Source organism: Chelon labrosus (genome assembly GCF_963514085.1).
Source record: "Chelon labrosus genome assembly, chromosome: 6".
NCBI lineage: Eukaryota > Metazoa > Chordata > Actinopteri > Mugiliformes > Mugilidae > Chelon > Chelon labrosus.
In genome coordinates, this window is record NC_140342.1 from 23,742,361 (window position 1) to 23,762,925 (window position 20,565).

The 20,565-nt window shown below is 41.9% G+C and overlaps 2 protein-coding genes across 2 annotated transcripts; one reads left to right on the top strand and one right to left on the bottom strand.

Annotated features, from left to right (window-relative positions):
• Positions 1-2,067: 2,067 nt before the first annotated feature.
• Positions 2,068-6,716, top strand: pold3 (polymerase (DNA-directed), delta 3, accessory subunit). The gene is made up of 12 exons (XM_084546840.1): positions 2,068-2,196; positions 2,664-2,719; positions 2,994-3,093; positions 3,171-3,210; positions 3,330-3,462; positions 3,565-3,826; positions 3,920-3,992; positions 4,333-4,483; positions 4,586-4,704; positions 4,956-5,041; positions 5,135-5,216; positions 6,333-6,716. Exons 1-12 carry the CDS (start codon positions 2,140-2,142, stop codon positions 6,527-6,529), a joined length of 1,356 nt encoding a protein of 451 aa, XP_084402966.1. The 5' UTR covers positions 2,068-2,139; the 3' UTR covers positions 6,530-6,716.
• Positions 6,717-7,287: 571 nt separating this feature from the next.
• LOC311488896 (sodium- and chloride-dependent betaine transporter-like) lies at positions 7,288-19,819 on the bottom strand (the record flags this gene model as incomplete). Its single annotated transcript, XM_084545758.1, has 28 exons — positions 7,288-7,488; positions 7,824-7,994; positions 8,273-8,373; positions 8,815-8,917; positions 8,989-9,126; positions 9,207-9,319; positions 9,431-9,555; positions 9,658-9,761; positions 10,583-10,717; positions 10,798-10,930; positions 11,298-11,379; positions 11,515-11,652; positions 11,759-11,893; positions 12,013-12,163; positions 13,853-13,888; positions 14,009-14,179; positions 14,480-14,580; positions 15,543-15,645; positions 15,740-15,877; positions 15,959-16,071; positions 16,152-16,276; positions 16,372-16,475; positions 17,567-17,701; positions 18,047-18,179; positions 19,052-19,151; positions 19,241-19,378; positions 19,450-19,584; positions 19,663-19,819. 28 exons carry the CDS (start codon positions 19,817-19,819, stop codon positions 7,372-7,374), a joined length of 3,435 nt encoding a protein of 1,144 aa, XP_084401884.1. The 3' UTR covers positions 7,288-7,371.
• Positions 19,820-20,565: the final 746 nt, after the last annotated feature.

Genomic DNA, 20,565 nt, shown 5'->3' on the forward strand with positions numbered 1-20,565 from the left:
TATAAATGGCTTGTACTGACGTAGGCTACGTGCGTAGGTTACTCCGTCTAGGTCCCGCAGTACTTTAAATTAGCCTTTAGTGTGATGACCCGTCTGTGAGACGTCTGTCAGCACTCTGGATTGAGCTGCAAATGAAGTTTGAGTTGTGAAACCTTGTGATATATAATACGACTTGTGTTAAAAAATGCTTTTCTGGGAAGGTGCATGTCAGCTTAGAAGTGTGAATGTAGATTAAGGCCAGGACAGGTGGCCCTTCGTCAAGCCTACATGGTGTGAAATAAAAAAAATAATTAAAAACCTGTTCAAGATGAACCCCTCCTTGTCACAGTTTCTTCTCAAACTACAGTCGTATTTTATTCTTCTTCCTCCTCGCAGCACGCTGAGAGGATGTACAAAACATGTTTTATGTTATAAATTTCCACACGCCTACAGGTACACTTCCTCCCCACCCGCGGAGCAGACGATTACAATTCAGATCTGACGCCTGATCTAATGACAACAACCCTTCTCGGTCGATGTTTGCGCATGAAAACATATTGTCAGATGTTCACCCGTGTTCTCGGGCGCATCAAAGCGAGTTTCCTGACATGAAAAACAGTCGGAGCTCGGGAAACAGACGCCCGTGGGAGGCTGCACAGCGTGGCGGTTGTTGGCTGCGCGGATTCCGTCTGATCCACTACTCCGTTATTTCACACGTTTCTGCTTCCCAGAGCGCTGCAATGGGAGGTGTGACTGAGAAAGTTGGCAGCCATGGATTTAAGCAGATAACTTCCTGTCTGAGCTATGAGCATTTGGCCATTTTTAAATCATAAAACCAATCAGGAATCTGAGTGGAGGGGATCCTGGGGCCTGTTTGGAGAGGAAGTGCTTCTGAAATGAGTCTGCAAGCAGCTAAGGAGACATCCCACACATTCATTACGCATTTTTTCTGAGAGCTGATATCGGTTCTGTGGAAGAGCAGTTGGAATATGTTATCACAAAAACAGCAGTAGAAAAGTCACAGTGTCACTGATGAAAAACAATCCGTTTAACCCAGACCAGGCATCAAAGATCTCATCAAGTTGACATTTAACACATCTGTGTGTCTGAGTGTGCTGGGCTGATGGATGGCGTCGCCAGCGCCTCACAGATCGGTGTCAGTCAAATGTTTAGATGTTGCTATCGGAGGGCTCGTTGGGAGCTCGGCAGACGACGAATAAAAAGACTAAGGTGACAGCTATTTTTACATGTGATGATGATAACTGTCACATCCGTGGTGTGAGAACTTCATCCGATCCTGATGTGACCGTAGCTGTCTGTCTGAATGTATACATATATATAGAGAGAGAGATCTGTAGCTGCCACTGACTCTCATTATCACCTCCTTGCTTCCAGGTGTTAAACGCTGCTCGGTCACTCCGTCGCGGAGAGATTACATCTGCAATTCAAAACTTTAATGTGACATTCTTATCTGTGGAGACAAATCCAATATTGGATGTTTGTTTTCAAACGGTGGTGGAAAATAAAATCTATGCGAAACCTCTATGTATGCACACAGACGCAGACAATCACGGTCCAATCACAGTAGGCTGGTATTATTATTTTGTTTCTACAGCAGTGAGCAGAGCCTCTCCAAAGTGAAGCAGCATCTCTTCCACATGAAGGTTTGGATTTACTCTTGACCCACACCAGAGAGACGGTGGCCTTAGCAGGACTGTGGTTTCATATCAGTTCACTCAGTTTGCTCGCAGTAAATTACGCTGCTTATCCTAGGAGAATCCAAATACTTTCAATAAGTGGCTTGCTCCGACTTTAAATTTATTATATTGTGAATAATGACAAAAGCAGCTCTAATGAATTGCAAACTAGCGACAGTAAGTCAACTGAAAAGACAGAAAAGGTCAACATAAAAGTTATTTTTGAGTAATAATAATAATAATAATAATATTTTCTTAAATATTTGTGGAAAAAAACGTCTCACTTTAACTTAACTAGTTTAACTGACAGCTGTAGCCCCGTTTGACCTGTAGAGGGCAGCATTCAGCACACCGGAAGTACGCACAGACACGTGACATTAAACAGGAAGTAAATAAACTCCCTTCCCGCGCAGTTAAATCAATCCGAGGAGGAGACGGCTTCGCTAAACGAAAATCTCACAAAATGGACGAGCTGTATTTGGATAACATTGACGAATATGTCAACGATCACGACAAAATTGTGAGCACGTCTTTGATCCTCCACGTATCTTAACGTGTCGCGCACGTTAGCGTTGAGCCAATGTCAGTTTGGAACGTTAGAACGTGCGCGGTATTATTAGCAGTCGAACTGCGTTCAAAAAAGTGCCCGTTTAATATTCTCTTGCTTTGTTGACAGTGTTCACGTGTACAGTGTATGCTGTTATCAATTAGCACGATGTATTTGGGTCTTTAGTTGAATTCGGCTTATGAATTGTTATTGGAAAATGGCATTTAAATGAATTAAAATCGTATAATGTCACAGTTGAGTAGTTTCAGTTGCTGCTAGTAACCGCCAAGTAGAACTAAAGGATGTTAAGATATTTATTGCGTTTATGCTGCTCTGCTTTCATTATCCGAATAGCCAGTAATAAGAATACCTCAAGTTTTCTTTCTCATGGTCAAATATTAATCGAAACTTAAACTTGTCATGTGTTTTGTGTATAACAGGTGACCTATAAATGGCTCAGTCTAACTCTTGGAGTTCATGTCAACACAGCCAAACAGTAAGTGGTCTGTTATATTTATTATATTCATAATGTAAAAATAAAATTCAGCTGACTATTAGTTTCTTGATTTAATTCTGTCATTACAGTTTTCCAGAGGCTAAGGTTGCATCTTTGTAATATATTTTTATTTTTATTTTTGGGTGTGCAACCAACCGTCCAAAACCCAAATGACAAAGAAAACCACCAAACCCTGTTGTGTTTGGCGTTTCCTGTTTCAAGTGTTGAAATTTAAGTGTCGTATAATGACATTTAAGGTGTGTTTTGTTCTCAGGATGCTCTTCCATTACCTCGATCACAAGAGGAAGGAAAGTTCGGCTCAGCTCCACGCCACGTATCTCGTGTCGGGGAAGTTCGTGGACAATGGTCAAACCGTGAGTAACCAGACATTCGAGATGCACTGATCTGCTGCTGCAGTTTTATTTCCTTTGACGCTGCGTTTGCTTTGCAGAGTCACAAGGTGTCAGTCGTCAGAGAAGACCAGTTGGAAGGTGTGTAAATGTAATTTTCCACAACAACTATTCTAACAATTACCCCTATTGAACGCTATGTCCTTGAGTATTGTTTACATGTTTGCTCATTTAAGGATATATTTGTTTGTGTTCTTTAGATATCAAAGCCAAAATGAGCCCGATCGTGAGCGTCCATGTCTACAGTGTCCAGAAAGCTTTACTGAAAGACAGTGGCCCCCTCTACAGCGTTGACTATGATGCTGTGAAAGACAATCTTAAAGACTGCCACAGGTACTTGGATATTATCATCATGTGCTCAGGGTATTTTAGTACAGTGGGATGTGGTCTGTCCTTTAATTAAGGTCTTTGTTGTTCTGTTTCCTCCGTTTGTAGATATAGTGCCATCCGTTGTGCCAGCGCGGTGCCCATGTCTTCTCTGGAGCTGCAGCAGACGAGGGAAAAGCCACGGCCTCCTACGCCGGAGCCTGAAATCAAAAAATCCATGAACGGCACGAACGGAGACTGCAGCCTGGCGTCAAAGCCGCCCGCCAAGCCGCCAAAAGGCATCATGGGAATGTTTGCAAATAAGCCTGCGCCTAAGAATCAGGAAAACGGCAAAGAGATAAAGTCTGAACAGAAAGAAGACGCACCCGTGGTATGGCTTTGTGTCTTTTTGGGTGTAAATGATTGGCTCGCGAGTTGTAGATGAATGTCTGCAGATGTCAATAATTATTTTTCACATTTTTAGGCTGATGCCCCCAAAAGCAAACCAGCTCCAAAAGCTAATCCGATGATGAACTTCTTTGGGAGTCAAACAGCAAGTGAGTATGATTAAAAAGGATTAAAACATATGTCTATGTTAAATTCACAGTTGACAGTCTTTTTTTTATTGTGTTATACTTTTGTGCCACTGATGTCAGAGGCTTGTTTCAATTAAAACCACACGTCCTTGTTTCCATAAAAGTTGGGACAATAAAATGCAAATACAGTGATACGGTGCAAATCATACAAAGCCTGTTATATTCAAATGAAAATAGTTCAAGCATAAGATGTTGAAAGTTGTAAAATATATATAGAAAGGACATGGATCGGGACATGTTTATGACTGAGCTGCACCAACACAGTGGAGACAAAGCTAAGCATTCTCGCTCACTTCTTCAGAGAAACCCGAGAAAAAAAGCGCAAAGGTGGAGGAAGCAGCCGAGACGTCGTCGTCCACAGCTGAGCAGCAACGCCAGAGTTCACAAGCAGAGGAGAAACGAGAAGCTGCTGCAGTGGAGCCGCCTAAAGACGCTAGGAGAGACTCCAGGAGGTTGGTTTATATTCAGATGTGTGATAAGATGTGCCTAAATCCTCCATTTCAAATAATCAAAAGATGAGAATGATATTTTTTTTATTTATTTATCTTTTATAGCAAAACGAAGCGAATAAAAGATTCTGACAGCGAGGAGGAGAAAATGGAGAAGAAAAAGAGACGAAGGATTAAGAAACCTGAACCGGACAGCAGCGAAGATGAAGACAACCATGAAGATGGTCAGCACTTTATTCTCTTTTTAAACTATTAAATGGTGTCAAAGAAATACATGAATGTAGTTGAGCTCTGTTCTGTAATTGATCGGATGAGCGTCACAGCTTGTCAGTCAGATTACAGTTTAAAGGATTAGCATTTGTTTATCCCTCTGTTGTAAAGCCAATACAGTAGAATAGTTATGACGTGGGATTAGAAGAAGGAGTTTCAAACATGTCTCAGGAGTAATTTGAGTCATTTTCGTTCACCTCTCCAGTCATCCCAGATTCTCCACAGCCGATGGAAGCAAAAGAGAAATCACCAAGTCCTAAAAAGGAGGTTGAGTCTGTCACACGTCCACATGTAAGTGTCTGAAACACCAAATCCTTTTATTTCTTTTTATTGTTTTGTTTTTAAAGCGCTTCACAGTGAAGACTTGTTGTTTTTATTCTACAGCAGGGAAACTCTGACACGAAGATAAGGAAGAGGAGACGAGTCCTGAAGTCTCGCACGTTTTTGGATGAAGAAGGATGCATGGGTATGAAAAACACCCGATTAAATCAGTTTAATACTTTATGCATGCTGCTCATGGCACTTTGGTGCAGGAGAATAATCAATTAAATATTTAAATACCAAATTAGAATTGCTGCAATTTAGAAGTAAAACTTAAGCTAGAAACTAGAACAAATTCCTTGTCCATATATTTTTTTTGTGGCAGAAAGTTGTTCTAGAGTCTCTCCGATCTGCCGGGCCAATCAGATTGTTTGGGCGGGGCTTTATTCAGTGATGGACATAAGAGTAGTAGGCAGTTTAGGCTTCTGCGTCAGTTTGAAGCTGTGGCTATAGCGACTGCGCAGACCCTAACACTGTAGCCTGTAGTCCACCTCCACAGAAATGTAACTACGTGCCGCAGACCGCAGGAGCTGCTTCTCAATCTCGGCAATTTTCAAATTGATTGTTTTGGATCAATAAAGATGGAACACATGGAGAAAAGGTTAACGGAGGAGGTTCGGAGATACAAACGTATGTACGACTCGTCTTCAGCGAAATTTCGGCAAAAGTTTCAGTCGCCATTGTTGAAAATGAAGCAGGAAGTAGAAACAAAAAATAACCCGACTGGTATAAAAAGACACAGCGCCTACTAGTGTTTGGGTGGCGTTGTTACAGAGTGGGCGCACAAGTGTAAATGTCTCTCACCGGCTACGTACGCAGGTAGGTTACGTCATCTAGTCCCACAGTTCTCTAAATGAGCCTTAACAGTAGTTCTACAAGTCATCTGAGCGTCATCAATTTGTTGTCAATGAAATGGCTCTGATTGGTTGGAGGACTATCCATTTTTGTGCAGAGGTATTTATCCTCTGTATTGTTTGATAAACGCCCAATAAAGAAACCCAACTCCAGCTGGCATTCCAGTAAATGAACAGTATTTAGTTCAACACTGATCCAGTGGTAATTTTTTGTCTGTGATGTTTTAACTAACGTGTAACAAGGAGATTTTGACAAAGCGCTTTAATGTATTTTCATGTTTATTACACACCAAACACCATTTGTGCACAAATTTAACCCTTTACCAGACAAACAGTCCGAGCTCACTCATCCTCTCGTACCCTGTGACTCTATTAGTTCATCTGTGACTCTTTGTTTCCGTCCACAGTGACTGAAAAAGGCTACGAGAGCGAATCTTACTCTGAGTCAGAGGACGACTTTAAAGCTGCTAAACAAGCTCCCGTCAAAGCGAAGCTGGCGTCGAGAAGCAAAGAGAACGAGAAGAAAAGTCAGAAGAAAGCTTCGGCCAACGCTAATAAAGGATCTAAACAGGCTTCGATTATGGGATTTTTCCAGAAGAAATAAACGTCCAAGACTCTTCCAGCGGGCACTGGCGTCAACTTCCTTTTGGTTCAACTGACTCAGCTGAAAGACATCACATGGACAATTCAAAGGAAATCAAAGCACTTCTTTAAAAGACTTAATATTTTCCCATTTTACTGTATTTTACCACTCCTAGCTGTGAACACATCACTCAATAAAGATTGAAAACTGAAACTAAACTTTATTGTTGACTTTTTATTCTAAGTCTGCTACAAAAAAAAAAAAAAAGGTTTAAAACGACAATGCTTTAAGCAAAACAGAAATCTGGCCTCTTTACTGCAACAAGTCAAACACGTCCGACCAAATGGCATTAAAATTGTAGCATGCTGTCTGGGGTTTATCTTTGTTGTTTTACTTAACTATTGTTTCTCAGCCTAAAATAAATACCTAAACTTAAACAAGTCATTCACTGTGAAACACAGATTTCCTAGCAGATCTAAAGAGAAGGAGAATGGTGTCCTTATAGACACTAATGAATGTATCAGAACTGTTAATATTTCTGCACCATTTACTGTAGATTTAATTTTTAAATATTTAACATAGTCTCATTTCCCCATCAATCAGCACTAAATATCCACTGATAATAAATTAAGAGCATAATACTTTTGAGAATCTTCTTTAATAGTAGTTTCAGCATTTGTTTTTGGTGTTAAAAGTATCAGAGCCGACTGTCGTACATACGTCTTTTACTCAGCCTATGAACTGATTGGTCCAGGTCATCACATATTTGTCGTCATTTAAGTTAAAGTGTGTTTTCAGACTCTAATTCAGCCTCAGAAATGTCTTGCTAACGTGACTCTGGAGGCCGTTTATTATTATTATTTTTAAACTGTTGCTGCAGAGGTCCTCAGTTCATCATTCACCTCCTCCTCCTCCCCCAGTTTTCCGATTCTTGTCCCCCAGGCCGGATCTCCAGCTGGGCGACAAAGGGTGTACAAACGCTGGAAGGCAGGGAAAGGACATGATCAGGGAGAATGATTAGTAAACCATTTATGCTTGCATTTCAGATAGAACTATAAGAGATTGAACTGAAGAGATTATGGGTAATGTAGTTTATTTTAAATTAAAGCAGAATTCATGAGGGAAAAGGTCTCTGGTGTGGCAGCAACATTTCATAGTTGTTCTGAGACAAAGCGACAAAGACAAGTCTTAAGTCCAATGGCTAAGAAGTCAGGGTTCTGCCCAACTAAGATCTCACATCTCCAGCGTCCACCTCCTGCTCAGTTTTTGTCTCGTGTGTTGCAAGGTTGCAGCGGCCTCTTCATCAAGCACTCACCTGTCTGAAGGTACCAGCCGTCAAACACATCTGCCCAGCTGCCCAGAGTGGCACCATGAGAACAGAGGACAGGGTCATGGTCCAGCCGAGTGCGTACGCCCAGTCGGGGTAAACGTACCAGTCGTTGATCTTAAGGTGTTGGTAGTCAACCAGGTACAGGATGAAGGAAATCTTCAAGGAAGAGAAATAATGGTGAAGACTGAAATGACTTTAACTACATGCAAATCAAAAGTATGATGATCCCTTCAGATCAGCTATAATATGGGTAGATTGGTGCTAATGATAGTTTTGGTCAAACTTGGGTCAAATGAAGATCAGCTGATAGAAATGCACGTGCAGAATTGTTGTATGTTCTGTGTTTCTCTCTGATTCTTTCTGGACAAACTGCCAACGCTAATAAAGGCGTGTGAATGGTGAAGATAACCGGTACGGTCTGTTTCCTGACTCACCAGAGACAGCACAGGAATGACGTATTTCCAGCACAGTTTGAAGAACACAGATGGTCTCTGTCCCGCCATGTCCTCGATGATGTTAAAGAAGCGGTCGGCACCTGGTGGATGTCCAGATTGACTGTTTAGTCCTAATGTGTTACATATCATTTAAGAATATTTGTCCTGTCGCTTTGGCGGCCCCTGTGGCAATAAGTGGTATTACAGGACATTCAAATAATAATAATAAATCTATAATATGGGGAGACCTGGAAATCATCTTGATTTGGTCTCGTTTAGTTTTGTAAATCTTATTAGAGTCATATATTTTAGTAGCAATATGGGAAAGTGAAATTACATTTTGTTATTGTTAGAAAAATCTACGAGAAGAAACCAACAATTAATTGATATCGCTGAAGATTTGACAAACCGCAGCTGCGTTTACATGGACACTATTATGACACTGACAATCGGAATAAAAATGTCTCAGTCAGAACAGACTGACCTGATCAGCATCTATCCATCCTCATCTTTATCCTTCAAATGAAGCAATTTCTACTCACCAAATATCCAGCCCACAGCCAGACATTCAGATATGGCCATAAAGTTCTGACAGACTCTGGTAGAACCGTAGAAGTCAACCAGTTGGAAAATGTAAATTCCTCCCTAAAGTAGGAAGAGAAGCCGTCAGAATGAAACAAATACTTTGGGAAAACATTGAATTTGTTTTTGTTCACCTCAGTAACCAAGGTCAGGTGGACGAGGAAGCTGGATAAGCAGACGAGGAGGACGAAGATCTCGCGCCTCATCGGCACACGGAACCGATTCGGAAACAAGTCGGTCATCGTGGTGATGAAACTCTCCACGATGACAAACTGATGGCAAAGTAAAATGACTGATTAAAGTTTGTCACACTTATGATGAGTACCTGAGACAAAAAAAAAAAACATCTTACGTGAGTGTCAATCGTTAGCAGAATTAGCATGAGGAAGAAGCACACGGTCCAGAACTGTGGTAACGGCATCATGGCTGTAGCTTGAGGGTAGGCGATAAAGGCCAAACCTGGACCTGTGCAGTCAAGGAAAGCGTTAATAAACGTCATTATGTTTGGACTAGAAGACACCGCATTTGTCTGTGCTGCATTCTCTTAAAATTTTAGTAGTTGCTTCTTTAAAACACCTGATTCCACCACGGTGTCGACAGAAACGCCCTGTTTCTCGGCCATGAACCCGAGCACGGAGAAGACGACAAATCCAGCAACAAAACTGGTCCCACTGTTCAGCAGGCAGAGCCAGAAGCAGTCCCTGGAGGTGAAGGAAAGATGGGAACTTGTCATAAATATTAAGAGAAATAAAAGTAAAAAGGTAAATTGGCGCAAGTCAGTTAATTGAGCACCTGTGACTTACTTGTAACAGTTGTTGTTGTATTCATTGTAGCTGCCCAGGACATTCAGCGTCCCGGCGGTCAGGCTGTAGGAGAAAAATATCTGAGATCCTGCTTCTATCCACACCTGAAATGTAAAAAGCACATATATTCTAATGTCAGAGTATTGGTCAAGAGCATAGACTGTATATAAATATGGACGGGGGAACTGCTCCTCAAAAGTGAAGCCAAAGCAAGTAGAGCTCCCCCTGGTGGCTGGCTGCAGAATAGGTTATAAGCTCCACCCCCTCCATGTTAGTGGATGGGACTTGGGCCAAACTAAAACTCTAAAATACAAGTCAAATAATTGTTTTTCAAGAATGGTTTCTGTCATTTTAGGTACTTAATATAATGTTGATGCATGTTCAAGTGTCAACTTTTTGGATAAGTTTTGTTGTAGAGCAGAGCATAGTTTTAATTAAACAAAAATGCAAGTGAGTCTGGCGAAAGTGTGGTCGGCTCCACTCTTGGACTGTGTTGCACAGGCTCTGGCTCCAAACTTGCAAGATGGCACTGCCTGCATTCTCGGGAAAATAGCGTCTAATGCAAGGAATTGGGGACACGTTGTCCATATTTATACATGTCTGCTCAAGGTTTCTTCCTGTTAAAAGGGAGTTTTTTCTTGCCACCGTCGCCTTCAGGCTTGTTCTGGGGGTTTCAGGCTGGGTTTTGTAAAGCATCTTGAGACGATTTGTATTGTTGTTGACGCTATATAAATAAAATTGAATTGAATTGAAGTCAAAGGTCAGGAGATGACAAAGAATGTGAAGGGACATCAATTTGTGCTTCTCCACCTTTTCCAACTATGACACATTCGACTTCATACCTCAGATGGAGCCTTACATTCACTACTTTCGTCTTTTAGGACACCCAACTAATTCTAAAGTCAGCATCGACTAAACTCGTCACCTCAAGGTTGGCCAGTCGGTTCAGATCTGGATACAGGTAGTAGTAGATCCCTTGCCAAGCTCCAGGAAGAGTCAAGCCCCGGATAAGCAACACAAGGAGCATCACGTAAGGGAAGGTGGCTGTGAAGTATGCTACCTACAACAAAAAGTAATTAGAAGTTACTGATGACTGTGTGCGCCACAAACAGATGAAGGTTTGAAATGCTTCCACGGGACCTTTCCAGAGGATCTGACACCTTTCCAGATACTAAAGAAGCAGAATATCCAGCAGGCCAGAAGACACAAGGCCAGCTCCCATCTCACACCGCCGAGATCCTCGATGCCTGCAGACATGGCCAGCACCCGACGTCTAAGAACAAATTTAAGGTGTTACATGACACATATTCCTCCAAGGGGCACTTTACAGGACAACCAGAGATATAACAGGTTCAGCTTACCTTTAGATGACTTGATATGACATTCAACCACAGCAGCCAGCGGCATTTATGTAAATGTTAAATGTTAAGGGAGATTTCCAAGTAATTTAAACATTATTTGCATCTTTTCTTGTTACATGTGATATAGATTTCTTTACCAAATGGATCAAACTCCACAGTCAAAATAGATCAACTGAAAAACACAAATCCCTCTAACGTAGCATGAAAACTCTGAATTTAATTGTTATAATACACATTGTGTTGGTTTGGTTCATTAGAAGAAAAAGAAGAAGGACTTACTCCCAGAACTCAATAGCGGCAGAGGTGGCGGTGGTCTTGTTTGTGCTCACATTAGAAGAAGCCTGAAGACCAAGACAGTCATCTGGATTTGGGAACAAAGGTGTTATTAGGTTTAAGTGAATTCAATCCAGGAAAGAGGTGGTGTGAAGTTTATTTGAGTCCACCAGCTACAACTTTAGTCCGAACTTCAACATCACCCAAAAGTAAATACCGTTACCTGTGTTCCAGGTGTTTTCACAGCTGGCCCAGGGGAGCTGGGAACTGAACGAATACACCAGGTAGAATAGGGCCCAAGCTTCGATCAAGACGTAGATGAAGAAACAGAGCGAAATCGTCAGTTGTCCAACTCCGATTCCTACAATAGAAATGTAAGCACTGTTTTTAAAATAGCACAAGTTGGTAAAAGTCAGCCTCCAACGTGTGATTTAATTCATTTTTCTCCACATTTTAGTTGAACTCACCTTGTGCCAATGGACACAGTTTCCTCCAAGAAGTGATGAACCCTTCCTGGGTGCACTGACCGACTGCAGTCTCCAGTAAAAACAAAGGTATCCCACACACCACAGCTAACAGACCATATGGCACCAGAAAGGCCCCTATAGTGATCACAGAGATGTGCATGTTCATTTAATGACTATTTAATTTCACATAACCAAGACTTAGCAAATTAAACCATTAACTTTCTTTTAGATATAAAAAATATTTAAATATTCACCTCCACCGTTCTTGTAGCAGAGGTAAGGAAATCTCCACACATTGCCCAGACCGACAATGCTTCCTGCAACAACCAGAATGTATTCAGCTTTACTGACCCATTGTCCTCTGTCTCCAGGTTTACTTAGATTTTTGCTTGTCCTTCTGACTTTCTTCATTCGAACAGCAGAGAATGAATCCATTGTGTCTTTCCAGTGTGATTCTACAATTTTGGAAACTTATCTTTGCGACTTTTATACATGTTTCGTTCCTCATTTGACTACGTTCTGCCCTCAAACCACCTCCCACCTTTAAACGCCAAACCAGTTCCAGTGAGGGGTTTGATACGTTACTGTTTTGCAAAAATAAGTTAAAAAGTCACCAGGTAATCCCGATTTAAAGGGGCATTTTCTGTTGTTTAAAATCAAATAAAAGCTTAAAAGAGACATCTATTTACAGTTTGCTGACACTGATGCTAGCAGGCTAGAGCTAGCCATCTCATCTCGTAATACCTTTGTACCAAGTGGCATTGCCTAGAAAGAGTACTTTTCTTGAATGTAACCGCAAATGCAAAAACGTCTGAAGAGAAAAATGGACAAGAGAGATGGTCGGCTTTTGTTTTGTTTTTGGCCTAACTCAGACCCCCACCCCCCACCTCCACTTACCCACCCAGCGCTTCCAACATCTACCTCCCAGGCCACCATCATCAATCATTCCTTACTCTGCTTGTACACTGGTTCCTTAAACCACTTGCTTTGAGGACTCTCCAGCTGGTGTGTTGACAGTGGTGACCATGTCTCCAGGCTTCCATCTAATGTCCTTCCTCTTACACCAGAGCCAACAGGAGGCTATTTCTGCCGCCTCACTCAACTTTCGAGCTTCAGTCTTCCATGTCTAACCTCGTACTCCTGCTTTGGTCTGCGGATTTGAAACTGACTTGGCTAGGAATCCCAGACACCCCACTTCCACTGGGAATAACCAAGTAGTCCACCCTTTAACACGTCAATTCTGGACCAGCTGTTCGTACTTTGCACGCTTTCATTCTGTGTGCTGCTTCTTCACAGCTTACTTTACTTTAACCAGTATGGCTGGTTTTGCTGCTCCACGATATCAGCGAGAGTTATTAGTATCTTGTCTTGGCACCGCCTGTATCTGACTTGAGTCAATGCCGTTTTAAATCCCAATAAGATTTGTGTTTTTAACAATGAATAACCATAGAATTAGCATGAATTCTCTATGTCCCTATGTTACAGATGTAAATGCCTGTGTTTTAGGTGAGGATTTGAAGATTATTACAGTGGCATAGCTAATTTAATAGTACAATATTTACGGTCAGAAAAGAAAGAGAACAACTGATTTCATACATATGAAAGTTTATTTATATTATGCACATACAGTATCTAATGTAAATAGACAGATATAGGAAAGTGATGCATCACCAAGTACTAGATTACCGTACATACATAAATTTTCAAATAAAATGTGTGAGCAGTGAGATCAAATGGTGAGAAAGCAAGAGAGTGATCAATGACTGAACAAACTTGAAATATGTGCTGGTCTTTTTACGTAATTTTACAATTAACTTTAGGTTAGCCATTGTACTTGAACGTATACAATAAACCATATAAATACATGAAATACAGAGTGTCCATTGGTATGCAATAGGAAATATAAACCCAGGAAATGCAAAACTATACATAGAATGAATTTAAGATAAGCTTTTAAAGGGTTCTGCCGGCTCTGTGCATTGATCATCTGATTGACTTAGTAATGGGGCTTTGCAGGTCACATTAAGCTGTCGCTTCAGACGTCCTCATTTCCACGGTTGTTCCTTCCTCTTCTATTTTTCCCCTCCGCCAGACCGAAGCTTCAGCGGGACGACAGAGGAAAGACAAACGCTGGAGCAAAAAAAACATTTATTTCTCAGTTAGTAAGACGTCCCTGTTGGAGATTCTAGCCTAAACTGAACTCAACATCAAATGCAGTGCACAGATAAGTTGGCACAGATAAGCACTCACCTGTCTGAAGGTACCAGCCGTCAAACACATCTGTCCAGCAGCCCACAGCGGCACCAACAGAAGAGAGGACAGAGTCATGGTCCATCCGAGTGCGTACGCCCAGCTGGGGTAAACGTACCAGTCATTAATCTTGAGATGTTGGTAATCAACCAGGTACAGGATGAAGGCAGTCTGTGAAGGTTGAAGGGGTTTCTGTAAGTTGTACTTGAGCAATGCAAAGGTCAGCACAGATTAGCCAAGCTAGAAATACAGCTTCAGGTATGGTACCGTTGATTTGTTGGTCCAGAAATATAGTATTGGACCACTTAACTATGCCATTTTTAATTTCTTCCGTATTACCTTTCTGTTTGGTGAGGCAAATAAAACCAATGACCAACCTCTATTTCGTCCTCAGCTGTCAATCCTGTTGAGTGCTAGCTCTTGAATGTCCCCTAGACGTACGTGTTTTGTTTGTTTGTTTGTTTGACTCACCAGTGACAGCACGGGAATGATGTATTTCCAGCATAGCTTGAAGAAAATAAATGGCCTCTGTCCGGTCATGTCCTCAATAACGTCAAGAACACGGTCGGCGCCTGTTACAAATTCAGACTCTGGATTAGATCGGTTTCAAAAAGTGAGGCTGTGGGCAGCACAGGAGGATAAAACTAATCCCTTAAATCATTTTATTCATTCATTGATTCATCTTCTGTAACTGCTGAAAAAGCATTTAAGTTTTGTGTAAATCATAGAAAGCAGCATTTTAAAGCATTGTGCATATGAACTGCAGCTGCGTGAAAAGAAAAATATAAACAGAGATATACACCGATCAGCCATATTAGAAGTGAATAACACTGATTATCTGGTGGGAGATATTAGACTGCAAGTGAACATTTTGTCCTCGAAGTTAATGTTAGAAGCTGAAAAAATGGACAAGTGGAAGGATTTGAGCGACAAACTGTGATGGCTTAATGACTGGGTCAGAGCATCTCCAAAACTGCAGCTCTTGTGCAGTGTTCCCAGTCTGCAGTGGTCAGTATCTATCAAAAGTGGACTAAGAAAGGACAAAAGTGAACTGGCAACAGGGTCATTGTAAGCCAAGGTTCACTGATGGGTCCCACCATTCATGTGGATGCTACTTTGACATGTACCACCTGCCTAAGCATTGTTGCAGACCATTTACAGCCTTTCATGGAAACAGCGTGGCCTCTTTCAGCAGGATAATGCTCCCTGCCACAAAGCGAAAAATGGTCCAGGAATGATTTGAGGAACACAACAACGAGTTCAAAGGGCTGACTTGGCCTCCGAACTCCCCAGATCTCAATCCAATCGAGCATCTGTGGGATGTTCTGGACAAACAAGACCGATCTATGCAGGCCCCACCTCTCAATTTACAAAGGATGAGCTGCAAATGTCTTAGTGCCAGATACCTCAGCACACCTTCAGAGGTCTAGAAGAGTCAAAGCTTAGAGGGGTCAGGGCTGTTTCAGCAGCCAAAGGTGGAACTACAAGTTATTAGGCAGGTGATCATAAGTGAGTTCACATTTGTTTTGCTTACCAAAGCCCCAGGCCAGAGCCAGACACTCGGATAAAGCCATGAAATAGTGACAAGCTCTGGTGGTGCCATAATAATCAATGAGCTGGAAAATGTAAATCCCTCCCTGTACCAGAGATGAAAAGATATTTAAATATTAGAAGCAAATTCAAAAACATAAATGTGCTTCAGTGTGTATAGTGTATTATATTTCATTCAACCTCAGTAACCAAGGTCAGATGCACGAGGAAGAAGATGACGCAGATGGCAAGGACAAAGATCTCATGTCTTCTGGGTTTACAGAGCAGCGCGGGAAACAAGTCGCTAACCGAGGTGATAAAACACTCAACTGTAACAAACTGGGGGTGAAATGACATGACACGAGGAATCAGTTCAGCTTTCTGAAGCATTTAAGTAGACAATACAACTTAACATCTTACATGAGTGTCAACGCTGAGGAAGATTAGCATGAGGAAGAAGCAGACGGTCCAGAACTGTGGTAACGGCATCATGGCCGTAGCCTGAGGGTAGGCAATGAAGGCCAAACCTGGACCTGTGAACGACAAGGACACTGGGAAGTATTGTACTGCATTTGAACTGAACACGAAGCTAAATCAAATCTCTGAAGCATACCCGACTCAGCCACGGTGTCGACAGAAACACCCTGTTGATGAGCCATGAACCCAAGCACAGAGAAGACGACAAATCCAGCAACAAAACTGGTCCCACTGTTCAGCAGGCAGAGCCAGAAGCAGTCCCTGGAGGTGAAGGAAAGGCAAAATACACTCATGAAACTTACCATAAATATATAGTGAAATAAAAGTAAAAAGGTAAATTAGCACAAGTCAGTTACTTGTAACAGTTGTTGTTGTATTCATTGTAGCTGCCCAGGACATTCAGTGTCCCGGCGGTCAGGCTGTAGGAGAAAAATATCTGAGATCCTGCTTCTATCCACACCTGAAATGTAAAAAGCACATATATTCTAATGTCAGAGTATTGGTCAAGAGCATAGACTGTATATAAATATGGACGGGGGAACTGCTCCTCAAAAGTGAAGACAAAGCAAGTAGAGCTCCCCCTGGTGGCTGGCTGCAGAATAGGTTATAAGCTCCACCCCCTCCATGTTAGTGGATGGGACTTGGGCCAAACTAAAACTCTAAAATACAAGTCAAATAATTGTTTTTCAAGAATGGTGTTTCTCTCATTTTAGGTACTTAATATAATGTTGATGCATATTCAAGTGTCAACTTTTTGGATAAGTTTTGTTGTAGAGCAGAGCATAGTTTTAATTAAACAAAAACGCAAGTGAGTCTGGCGAAAGTGTGGTCGGCTCCACTCTTGGACTGTGTTGCACAGGCTCTGGCTCCAAACTTGCAAGATGGCACTGCCTGCGTTCTCGGGAAAATAGCGTCTAATGCAAGGAAGTGGGGACACGTTGTCCATATTTATACATGTCTGCTCAAGGTTTCTTCCTGTTAAAAGGGAGTTTTTTCTCGCCACCGTCGCTTTCAGGCTTGTTCTGGGGGTTTCAGGCTGGGTTTTGTAAAGCATCTTGAGACGATTTGTATTGTTATTGACGCTATATAAATGAAATTGAATTGAATTGAAGTCAAAGGTCAGGAGATGACAAAGAATGTGAAGGGACATCAATTTGTGCTTCTCCACCTTTTCCAACTATACTTCATACCTCAGATGGAGCCTTACATTCACTACTTTTGTCTTTTAGGACACCCAACTAATTCTTAAGTCAGCATCGAGTAAACTCGTCACCTCAAGGTTGGCCAATCGGTTCAGATCAAAATAAAATCTGTTCTCTCAGAAAGAGGTTTCTTTTGATTGAAGTAATCCTGCTGCTTAAACGAGACTACCAATACACAACACAATGAGGAACTGCCTCACACAGCTTCCTTTCTTTTCCCCACGATTTGATTGACTCTCCCTGCGCAAACATCCAGACCGGCAACAATCGCTGCCAGGCTCAAAACCAAACAATGCTCTAATGCCATCTGAAGAAAGGACTGAAATTCAAACATGAGCAGATCAGATACCTCCAGATTAGCCAGGCGGTCCAGGTGCGGGTACAGATAGAAGTGGATCCCTTTCCAGGCTCCAGGCAGAGTCAGTCCCCTGATGAGCAGGATCAGGAGCATCGCGTAGGGGAAAGTGGCAGTGAAATACACCATCTTAAAAATAAGAATAAAGACAAATGTATTACTTATAATACTGCATATCACTCTTGCACTGCTGAATTTGTTTGTTCACTTAGTTTTATGCAATACCCTGTATGTTATACTGTACTCTGCACGCTGCTAAAATATCTGAACAAGTATTTGTAATCACCACACCTACTTTTATACATAGCAGCTCTACTGCTGTATATTTTAGTACCGTGCTGAGCATCTGCAATGAAATTTCGTTCCGTGTACACCTGTTGCATAGCTAAATGACAATAAAGTCTAAATCTAATGGGAAGTATAATACATTTATTTTTACCATGCATGGAACATAAATACGATATTTCCACTGACCTTCCCAGAAGATTTGACACCTTTCCAGATGCTGAAGTAACAGAACACCCAGCAGACCAGGAGACACAAAGCCAGCTCCCACCTCACGCTGCCCAGCTCCTCAATCCCCATAGACATGGCCAGCATCCTGCGTCTAGATGTTGGACGGGACGTTTAACATCTGCGCGCGACTTGAGAAGAAACTGATTTTTAAATTTGATCGGCACACATTTAGGATAGTCAATTTAGGGAGATGAGAGATCAGCCTACATTCTGCTGATACTGAGCATTCAGTGCAGACGCAAGGCCAGAGTCATTAAGAACAACTTCTGTTATTCGTGAATCAGAAGCTGGTGACTGAGCTGAAATCAGGTCTTCAGGCTGGGGCATGTTCAAGCTGCTGCAGGAAATTTAGTCTTGATCAAACACTTGGACTTGGTGATTTTGGTTCACATGGAGTTCAAGAAAGTTGGTTCAGTGAAATTTGTCCGATCAACGCATTCACGAGAGATGATCAGATCAGATTACAACCTTAATTCCCCACAGAAGAAATGGGCGCGCAGACTTTTTCTTCAATAGTCGAGGTCAATCAAGGAGATTCAACGATAGTTAGTGGGTTTTATGCTTGAGAAATGAGTCTCTTATTGACGTGATAATGAGCGGCACAATTATGGAGTTTAAAACCAACGAAAGAAGTGACCGTCAAACTCTCCTCAGATTGGCGTTTCTCTTCTGAGTTGTCGTATCCCTTCACCGTACCTGCACCATTTCTTGGAATAGCCTGTTTGGTTCTGGTTCAAGGTTGAGTCACTCCAGTACCAAAAGAAAACCTCCTTCAAATTTTGTAATACAACACAGAGAAAGGTGTTTAATAGTAATAAGACGCAGGATATCCTTGTCCTTCAAAGAATCTAGTTGCGACCCATTAATGACACTGTAAGTCAAAGATTTATTCTCATCTAATAATCTTTAATGTATTAAAAGTGTCACTTAAATGTCAGTATTATGAAAAGAACTGAAACTCACTCCCAGAACTCAGTAGCAGCGGAGGTGGTGTTCGCCAACACGGTCTGATTTGTCAGATTCGTTAAGGGAGAATCCAAAATCTGAAGACCGATGCAGTTAGCTGAGGTGAGGAACCAGCACATAATTAATACACAAAGTCTCCTGCACAAACGTGGATATGTTATGTTGGTGCAGAAATTGTAACATTACCTGTATTCCAGGTGTTCTCGCAGCTGGCCCAGGGCAGCTGCGATCTGAACGAGAACACCAGGTAGAAGAGAGCCCAGACCTGGATGATGATGTAGCTGAAGTCGTACAGTTTAATGATAAGATTTCCATATCCGATTCCTAAAAAGCAAAATATTCACACATTTTAAACATTATCTGGAGCTAAACATCTCTGTTGAGTGTCTTCCCACCTTTGGCGAGTGGACACAGCTTCCCCCAGCAGGTGATGAATCCTTCCTGAGTGAACTGACCGGTGGAAGTCTCCAGCAAGAACAGAGGAATCCCACACACCACCGCCAGCAGACCGTACGGCAGCAGAAAGGCACCTAAAACAAAAGATTGACACTTTTCAAATGCCGGTGCATCTGAAGGTGAGCACTTCAGCCAGAGATCCCTTCACTCACCTCCACCGTTCTTGTAGCAGAGGTAGGGAAACCTCCACACGTTGCCTAGACCCACCACATTTCCTGCAACGACCAGAATATATTCTGTTTTACTGGCCCACTGCCCCCTGTCCCCAACCCTCCTCTGAGTTTCAGCTTGTCTTCTCTCTCTGTTCATCTCGGGATTGAGTTTTCCACCCTCTGCTGCAGATGTGATATATACTTGGTGTTTCTGATCATGAGCTATTTGCACAAGTTTCAAATACATGATAATTTCAGAGTTGTATTTGTTTTATGCAAATGTTTCAGGCAAAGACACAGGAGTTGCAGACTCTTCAACATAAAGTTCTCCAACCTGGAGGCTGAAGACATGGAAAGCAGTTTGATTTTTTATGTGCTTGTAATGCAGCTACAGTTAATAAACTAAGTAACTAAGTCTCTAGGGCGTGTGATACAGTGTGGTGTTTGAATGTTCTCCCTGTGTCTGTGTGGGTTCTCTCCAGGTACTCCAGCTTCCTCCCACCGTCCATAGACATGCTGGTTAGGTTCATTGGTGATTCTAAAATGGCCGTAGGTGTGAGTGTGAATGGTTGTCTGTCTCTCTGTGTTAGCCCTGAGATAGACTGGAGACCTGTCCAGGGTGTACCCCACCTCTCGCCCCATGACAGCTGGGATAGGTTCCAGCAGACCCCGCAACCCTTCACAGGACAAGCAGTTACAGAAAATGAATTAATTAATGTATCATGCACACAACAGCTTTCAGAAAGGCTACCTATAAGTATTACATTAATGTGTTTAACTTAGCATTTATATCATACGCATTACTATTATTTCTGTGCACTGCACTTAAACTACAGAATAACAGCATCTTCAGCTCCACCCTTCATGCCACAGAGTTTTTCCATCCAAATTTGACTACATTTG

Bases quoted from the DNA above. Each gene is read 5' to 3' on its own strand.
- pold3 (XM_084546840.1), top strand. From the start codon at position 2,140: ATGGACGAGCTGTATTTGGATAACATTGACGAATATGTCAACGATCAC. The intron at 2,197-2,663 runs GTGAGCACGTCT...TGTGTATAACAG, and splicing joins TCAACGATCACGACAAAATT to GTGACCTATAAATGGCTCAG. The intron at 2,720-2,993 runs GTAAGTGGTCTG...TTTTGTTCTCAG, and splicing joins CATGTCAACACAGCCAAACA to GATGCTCTTCCATTACCTCG.